Source organism: Helianthus annuus, chromosome 3 (assembly GCF_002127325.2).
Source record: "Helianthus annuus cultivar XRQ/B chromosome 3, HanXRQr2.0-SUNRISE, whole genome shotgun sequence".
In the NCBI taxonomy this organism is placed as follows: Eukaryota; Viridiplantae; Streptophyta; class Magnoliopsida; order Asterales; family Asteraceae; genus Helianthus; species Helianthus annuus.
In genome coordinates, this window is record NC_035435.2 from 76,987,169 (window position 1) to 76,996,105 (window position 8,937).

Below are 8,937 nucleotides of genomic sequence, written 5' to 3' on the forward strand. Positions count from 1 at the left end.
AGAAAACAGAGAAGTAAACAGGGAAGCACAACTTTATAACATTAGGAACACACTAAGGTATGGGAAGAAAGAGTAGCAGGAAAACTGAGCGTATCCTATACATCTCGTTACCTGGTGAATCATTTTGTTTTGTTTAGGAATCAATTGTTTGTTTAGTGACCGGTGGTGGTAGTGTGGCTTGGTGATGGCAGGCAGTTGGGGTGATGTGTGTTGGTGGTGATGGTGCAGGTGGTGTGTTGGTGCAGGTGGTTGGGGGTGGTGTGATGGCAGCCTGGCAGGTGGTGGTCAATGCCACCGGTGATTTCAACTGTTAAGAGAGAGAGAGTGTGACAGGGGGAAGATATGGGGTGATTATATGTATTCAATTATGTATTTTTTGTTTTATTTAGTTAAAAGATTAAATTACCCTTAGTTAACCAAAGTTAATTGAAAAATATAACCTAGTTAGTGCTAAAGGACGTGAGTGTAATTATTGAAGTTAAAGGTCATCTGTTGCAACCCGTTACAAACATAAAGGACGAAAAGTATAATTAACCAAAAAAAAAAAAAAAAAAAACCCTCTCAAAAGTTGAATCTCTCTCTCTCTCTCTCTCTCTCTCTCTCTCACTCACACGTCCCACCTACTCCACCACCTGCACGCATCTCCAGCTTCATTTCTTCTCAAGCTCCAGCTCTTCTTCTTCTTCTTCTTCTTCTTCTTCGTTGAGGAATCCAAATGGCGAGTTTCGGCGATTTAGAATACGGCTCACTGAGCGCAAGTTTGTTACTGCGATGGTGGAACAAGATCGATGAATCTCAACAATGGCAGGAGGGAGTTTTTTACGGTCTCTGTGCTGCCTACGCACTCGTTGCCTTAATCGCTCTGGTATCTTTTTCATTTTATTAGCTTCTAATTTCTTTAACCTAGGCTACAAGTGTCGATGTTAACCTAGCGTGTTTAGTAGTAGGAGAGGTTTAATGTTGTTGTGGAGTTAGGTTTCTTTTTGACTGATTGTACAGCTTGGAACAATGCATGTTCTTATGGTTTACTGGATGTTTCTGACTTTGTGTCAATGGTTATTACTAGTTGAATACGCCAAATGCGTAGGGCTCGCCTGTCTGTCGCCTAGGGGCAAGGCTTGAAGGGCTTGCATTGCATGTTTCCTAGAGGCAAGGGCGCGAGGGGCTCATCTGTCGCATAGGTGCAAGGTGCGAGGTGCTCACATGTCGCCTAGGTGCAAAAGGCTCGTTTGTCGTCTAGGTGCAAGGCGCAAGGTGTTCGCCTGTTGCCTAGGTACAAGTCGCAAGGTGCAAAGGGTGGGCCTTAGTGCACTGCAAGGCACTTAAAAAGAGATGGCTTATTTAGGCGAGGTGTATAGTATTACAAATACAATTTTTAGGGGTTTTAGATGTGTTTTCAGCTTCTTTAGGGCTAATTCCAGACTTGTTTAGGGTTGGTATAATTGTTTCAAACCTGTTTTACTGTTTAGATGATTCTAGACGCGTACCTTTTGCGCCTTTGACTACATCGTATTTTAGGTCAATGGCAACAACTTTCATTCCATTCTAACACTAGGTTGTATGATTACAATAACTGGATTGGATTTGCTGCTTCTTAAATGGACGTTTTATGTTTATATCTGAATATTCAGGTGCAACTTGTTCGGATTCAACTAAGAGTACCTGAGTATGGTTGGACAACACAAAAGGTTTTCCACTTGATGAATTTTGTGGTCAATGGATGTAAGGTTGCTATTCTTTTTCATCATTTATGCATCCTTTAACATAGATAGGTCTGTCTCTTTGATCCTTCCTTCATACGCCTTTCCACAGTAAGGGCTGTTGAGTTTGGATTCTACTGGAGTGTTTTTCACGACAAGCCAAAGGTAAGTTACCCCGTTTCATCTTCATTGATTTTACTTTAATCTTAAATACAAGCCATAAAATTATACAACGACTGGAATTATCATATTATCATTTAACTGTAGGTGTTAGACATGATACTTTTGGATCTTCCTGGTCTTCTATTTTTCTCAACGTACACGCTGCTTGTATTGTTCTGGGCTGAGATATACCATCAGGTACTTCACATAAAGAGATTCTGTATATTATCTTACCTTTACTGACAAAAGGTTATAATTTATAGTTTTATACGCATGGTTTTGGTCGATGTCAGTATACATGATTGACATGCATTGGCATACTTCAATAGATTACGAAAATATCACAATCTATTTTCTGAATATCAGGCAAGAAGCCTTCCTGCTGATAGACTCAGACCTGCATATTTCATCGTCAATGGAGCTGTATACATCATTCAGGTAGTATGAAAAGAATATGAATCTCTTACTTATGAGTTATGATTGCTAAAGAACATTATTGCAGTAACAATAAAGATGTTTTAAAAATAATGATATAGAAAGCTGTATGCAGTTATGCATTAAAAATACAAGTTGGGAGACTTTTGGCCCGTTCTTCTCTTTTCTAATTTTTTCAGTTTGACCCCTTTGGGATAAAACACATTCATAAGAAACGGGGCAAAATTTTCCACCTCACTACTGCTGGGCTGCAGTTGTACTTTCATAATATGTTCTAGTTGTTTATGAATTTCAGGTTTGCATCTGGATATATATGAGCTTCAGTGACGTTCCTGTTGCTCTTGAGATTGCTGAAATCTTCTTTTCGGGTGAGAACATAGTACAAGATTCACCACAAATGTGTTTGATGTATTTCAAAGATTAGAAATGCTTCATCTGTTGGTTTTCTGCTGCTGCATTTGACATCATCTAAAAATAGTTTCCTGGTGTATGCAGTTATCTCGCTTTGTGCTGCTCTTGGATTCATTATATACGGTGGGAGGTACCTGCTTATCTAGTGCAAATAGAACTTTGAACATCCCGATGCTTGATACTGTGAACACCCCCCCCCCCCCCCCAAAGCCACGCAAAAAAATAACTTATTTGTTTACATATATATATTTTTATCTTGCAGCTTGTTTGTCATGCTTCAGCGCTTTCCGATTGAATCCAGAGGTCGCCAGAAAAAGCTTCACGAGGTTTGCATCTGTCATCTGTATGACCTGTGACAGGAAGTGTATTTTGGCCTGTGGATGATGAAGAATCTAATTGCTTAAACCTTCCGGTGGTCGTTTTTGGCAGGTGGGATTTGTGACAGGAATTTGTTGCACATGTTTCTTAATAAGATGTGTGATGGTAAGCTTTAATTATCCAAAACATTAATCTGCTGGTCATTTGTGATGCTTTTTATTTAATTTTTTCCCCTGCAATAATCAAATTGATTTTGTGCGCTAGGTTGCTATCTCCGCATTTAACAAGGACGCCGATGTCCATGTTCGGAATCACCCCATCCTTGATCTTGCTTACTACATGGTAACTTTATGTCGCATTTTGCGTGATTTGTTGATTTTATGTCGCATTTTGCATGATTTGTTTAAGCCCAAATCGACCCATTCAAAAGTAAATGGTTGAAATTAGCATACGGGTTCTGTAATCTTACTACATATATTTGCTGTTTTCTCATTTACCCAGATTGTAGAGGTTGTGCCGTCTGCTCTTGTGCTTTTCATCCTCAGAAAACTGCCTCCTAAACGTGTGTCAGATCATTACCACCCAATCAAATAATCGCAACGATTGTAGCGCCTTTTGTCGGATTGGTGAGCATAACACCTTTTTCTATGTCTATGCTTTTCATTGGTTATGGTGCATCTGTCTTTGTGTTCCTTTAATCACGATAATAAGATTCTATTCATGATCAGTAGAGACGAAATGTTTACTTGTTTAGGTATTTGTTGACTCATTAGAAGCAGATTTTGTTTCCTGTTCTAAAAAGAGTTTTTTGAGATGAAAGATGGGTCGTTTGTAGACGTGGTAAAATGGATAGGTCAGGCATGATGGATAACATGTCACAATGGTTTCGGGTCAAAACAAGTACTTTTTGATACGGGTCGAGCATGATCGATAACACGACTGTTTTGAACATATACTTGTGCATAAGAAGCATGCTATGTAATATATCTGGTCAAATGAAAAATGGGTTTATAGCGTGTATAATCAAGTAATCAACATTTTTCTTTTTTATTTTTAACAAAAGTATTTGGAACCTATTTTTGCATATTTAAATATCTTTAATATATATAGTTTTTATTGCTAAAAACTGGTTTATACATGTGTTACATAGGGATTTGGAATTGTAATTTGTCAAAAGAACCTGACATGAGGAATTGAAATCTATCCCGTAATAATTTGGGTTACCACTTCTGCCATCTCTACCACATACATCTAACCGTACTCTCTGACACCTAAACCATCCTTCAATCTTGCATGTCGTAAAGGCACACCTTAACGCAATGTCGACGTAGTCAATGTCTTTATCTAGACCCCTCCCCGCTATGACATTCAAATCCTCTAGACTATGAGAAACAATTTATTTGGAAAGGATGAAACTTCACGAGGTCCCTTCATATTAAAATTGACAGATATGACGTCCCGTGACAAAGAAGGTCCAAAATTAAAATAGAAGATTAAATGAACAATCAACATATGGAGGCAATACATGAAATATTCTTTTTGTTGTTTTGTCATTTTCAACATTTTGAACTCGTTATTTGAGATGATGCAAGCCCCCTTTCATAACATCAACAAACAAGCCTAGATGTCAGCCTTTTTGAACTCGTGTGTGCGCGTGCGTGTGTTCATAAATACTAGGCTCGTATAACCTTTTGTGCATCTCAAGTAGGCTGTGTGCAACTCGGCTCTCGTTTACATCCCTTGGCCTCTCCCACAACAGCGCACCTGCCAATGCCACACCCTCCACCTTTCCCCCTTGCCAGACACACCTTTCTTCCACTGCGTCATCTGTTGTCGTCATTAGTGTTGCCGCCACCTCCACTGCTGACACCATCGTTGCGATCCATTGCTACTAGTCATAAAAGTAAATATATCATGTGAACCCATTTTGAAACTTTTTTTAAATGTCCAATTTCAAGGTAAACCTGTTTTGGTTCGAATCTATTATTAATTTGAAACGAAAGAACTCGTATAGTTAGGAAACCATTTTTGTTGAAATGCGTTTCTACCCAAAGCCAATTGGACTAGAACCTGTTCTTATTTGGAAGCCAACTTGCCCCAACCTTTTTTATCTGATGATGTGGGTACTCGGAAATCCCATTCTGCAAAGCCAAGGTTAATAATAATCGCAAATAAGCAACAAAGAATAATAAACATAAACTGAAAACAAGAAGCTGAAAGTCGGAAGCTGGAAGCTCCCGACGAGAAGCTAATACACCATTAGCAGGTGACACGGAACTAAAGTTACTGTACAACATTGGAACTTGAACTCAACAGGTCAAAGTGATTAGACTTCTCCCTAAGACACATAAAGGTGTCCTCGAGACGCACAAACCTGAATTTTACCCAAAGAGGCAAAGCCAACCCTGCAAGCAACGTCAAGGGAGGATAAGCTTACCAAGACAAGAAGGTATGAGCTGGCACAAGGCTCCATTGGGCAGAGTAATCTGTCTATAAAAGGAGAGTTTTTTTCAGCCTAAAGTAAGTTCACTTCTCTCATTCTCACTCTAAACTCTTATCGTACCATTTTCCTAAGACTTTTAAGAACAATCCACTGATTCTCACGCTAGTGTCCAAACGCGGGAGGCCCCCTCTCGTGTTAAGACTAACGGGGTTCTTTGATTGCAGATTCCGACCAAGGAGCTATCTTTTGGAGTTGATCCTGGACCTTTTCTCTGCCATACTCTTGTTGTTTAAACAAGTGGCGCCCACCGTGAGGCTGTGCTACATAGAACAATATTTTCCGGTAGTTCAACCCTGTTCCTAAGTTATCACCTCTATTTTGGCCAGAAAGGATCATCATCCGAAGGAAGTTTCGAGCAGTTCCCTGCCTCCGTGTAGCCCTCCGGCTACTCCCGGAGTGGCAGCTGCTCCACCAACACGGACGGACTTCAGGTCTCACCGGCAACACAAGATGCACAACAGTTTCAGACACCTCCCTCTACACGGGCTGTTCCATCTTCACCGAGGGAAGTACTCTTCCCGGTTGAAACCATGGAAATAACCCTGGAGGGGTGAGGAGCAACTTTATACACTTGAGGGAGCTCTTAATCGGGTATGTTTGAGAGGAACGGACCAAAGGAGTTAGGGTACGTTTATCTTATGATGAAGGGTTATTGAATTTAATCACCCCCAACTATTGGCTATTGGCCGCTGCCACCCTTAACTATCACTTTGACGCCCGTCACCTCCAACTTAACACTTAGTGTGTCCTTGATGCGTGTCAGTGTGTATATGTTTTTAATATATAATTAAGCCCTTTTTACACTTTTAGCCAAGTTTTAAATTTATAAAACACGATATTTACTAACACTAAACACACATATGGGCAAGTGCACCCATCGTGGACGTAGTATAGTGTTGGTAAGATACCGAGGTCGTCCAAGGACACAAGAGCTTTTAATACCGGTTTATCCTCAACGTCTAATCAAATCAAAAAGTTAGAAAAAATGTTTTAAACTAAGAAAAGTAAAAACTAACTAAATGCTGAAAAAATAAAATAAAATAAAAACAGATAGACAAGATGAATCACTTGGATCCGACACGTGTATTAGTATAACCTTTGATTATTTTCGCACTTTTGCACTTGTTTAAGAGATTATCTTAGTTATTGTAGTAGGCCCCTCTTTTGAAGGCGACGTTACCCTCAACCCAGTAGTTTGAGTCAGCAAGGATACAATCCTAAAGGGTCGGATTATTGAAAGATAATGAATTAAGTTATTAATGCAAATTATGGTAGGCCCCGCTTTTGGCGGTGACGTTACCCTCGGCTAAGTAGTCTGAGTCAGCAGGGATACAGTCCTAAATAGCCGGGTTATAGTATTAATAGTAGTTAACTTATGAGGGGGTCAAAGAGTTTGGATCCCCGCCATCCAATACCTATGGGCATTGAAGGAGATCCTACTAAATTTGACCCAGGTCCCAAGCAGGACCTCTAAACGCTGAACAAGGGCAAGACCCTTACCAAACCGTTCCCTTAACCCCCGACCAGGTAGCCAACATACCTCCATATAGACCGTGGAGATATGAATGGTGAAAATCTTTTATTTTATATAGACAGTAAAATAATGCCAAGACACCACGGACAAACGATAAGGAAAGATCACCTTCAACATAAGTAACTAGTTATTAAAGTCATTAATACAAAACCAAATAAAAAGTGCAAAAGATTAAAAATAAAAAGTATTATACTAAACACTTGTCTTCACCAAGTGATGTAAGAGACTTAGGCAAACATGGCCTTGATTGTCAAGATCTCTTACGATCAATCTTGGATCCCGAGACGACTCACACACTCTACGATGGACAATGGATGATGGTGGTGGATGATGGTGATATGGTGGTGGTGGGTGGTGGATGAGGTGTGAGAGAGGTGGTGTGCCAAGGGATAAGAGAGAATGAAACCAAGCTCCTCTATTTATAGGCTGGACAGAACGCTGGACACGGCCCCGTGTCCGCTGGACACGGCCCCGTGCCCGTCTGACACTCTCTCTCTTCATTAATTGTAATTGCGAATTACAATTAATGCGCCTGCTGTACTTTCAACACGCCCCCGTGCCCGCTGGGCACGGCCCCGTGGTGAGCAATGGAAGCTTCTACTGGTTTGTCTTTTCTGCTGCTTCCTGGGCACGCCCCCGTGTTCGCTGGACACGGGGCGTGTTCAGACTCTGTTTTCTTCTCTTTGTTTTGGGAGGTGCCGTTGAGGGTCCGGGCAGTCCACTTTTGTTCCTTTTCTTGTATTTATGGTAGAATTAGTGGTCTTTTTGCTTCTTTTGTGATTTTGAGCTCATTTCATCCTGAAAATACAAAAGGAAGACAAAAACACTCTTTTTCCAACATTAGTACTTAAAAAGGGTTAGTTTTATGCCTTAATTGATGTGTTTTATATGTTGCATTTTACACACATCAAATACCCCCACACTTGAACTTTTGCTTGTCCTCAAGCAAAACTCTTTTAATGTGGCTTACACTCCCAAATGGAATAGGTAGAAGAGAAGTTTTTAGCTTGTCCTAGAGTGTCGGGAATCCAAGGTTTTTATAGGTTTTATTTTTATTTTATTTACAATCCTATTCGTTATGATTTATTTTGAACTTTTCATAAGATAAACTACTTATTTTAGTATAACCTGCCTTATTAAAATTCCATTTATATACAAGTTCACATACCTCACGGGAGATCACTCAACACTCGGCCGAAGGTGTATATTTAAGTGAATCGCTCGAGAGCGGCACGGACTTACGTTTTCCATAGGCTTGCCAATCGATCAATCCTCCTCCTTTTTAACTTTTTACCTTTGTAAATATCAAGAGGACTTTTGGGGTGAAGGCTTGGGTTTAAAGGTGGGTGGTTGGTTAGTGGTTAGTAAAAAGGGCGAAAATCGTAACAAGTGTCGGTTTTCATAAAATACCTTATTTTTAGTGACATTTATTTTTGAAGTATTTCTCCAAACAAGCTTTTGTAGCTTTTGTTTGTTTTTGACTTCATTATTCATATATTTTTTTTTTCGTCACATAGAAGGTATGTTTATGAAAAACCGAGCTTGTTACTAAAATAAAGGTGAAAAAATGAAAAAGGTTTTTTGGTGGGTAAAAAAAAAAATAGTTTTGGGGGTAATGAAATGAAAGGTTTAGGCTCAAAGGGGTTTTTCTAGGGGGATTTTGGGTAGGTAAAAAAATTGAAAAATAATGGTTTTGAAAGAAAAATAGTTAGTCCTAATGCCTCCATCATTTACTTACTTGGGTTTAAGTTGGTAAGGACCGGGAATGTATCGTCGTGGCAAGTTCTAGATTTGTAAAGACCGAGCGGCTATTCACACAAGAAACGAAAAATGAGCATTTAATCTAAATATGTGTATTTTTATGCTCAATAAAG

General features: G+C 39.6%; 1 protein-coding gene across 1 annotated transcript; it reads left to right on the top strand.

Moving 5' to 3' along the window:
* The first annotated feature begins 618 nt into the window (after window positions 1-618).
* On the top strand, window positions 619-3,845 carry LOC110928901 (tobamovirus multiplication protein 1). Its single transcript, XM_022171953.2, has 11 exons — window positions 619-865; window positions 1,632-1,722; window positions 1,813-1,865; window positions 1,968-2,060; window positions 2,229-2,300; window positions 2,593-2,665; window positions 2,793-2,838; window positions 2,971-3,034; window positions 3,138-3,191; window positions 3,291-3,368; window positions 3,528-3,845. The coding sequence occupies exons 1-11, from the start codon at window positions 716-718 to the stop codon at window positions 3,618-3,620; spliced, it is 867 nt and encodes a 288-aa protein (XP_022027645.1). The 5' UTR covers window positions 619-715; the 3' UTR covers window positions 3,621-3,845.
* The last annotated feature ends 5,092 nt before the right edge of the window (window positions 3,846-8,937 follow it).

What these genes read in the sequence shown, in the direction of transcription:
- LOC110928901 (XM_022171953.2), top strand. Translation starts at nt 716, where the DNA reads ATGGCGAGTTTCGGCGATTTAGAATACGGCTCACTGAGCGCAAGTTTG. An exon ending in GGGCTGAGATATACCATCAG is followed by an intron (nt 2,061 to 2,228) that starts GTACTTCACATA and finishes TCTGAATATCAG; the next exon opens with GCAAGAAGCCTTCCTGCTGA. An exon ending in TTGATCTTGCTTACTACATG is followed by an intron (nt 3,369 to 3,527) that starts GTAACTTTATGT and finishes TCATTTACCCAG; the next exon opens with ATTGTAGAGGTTGTGCCGTC.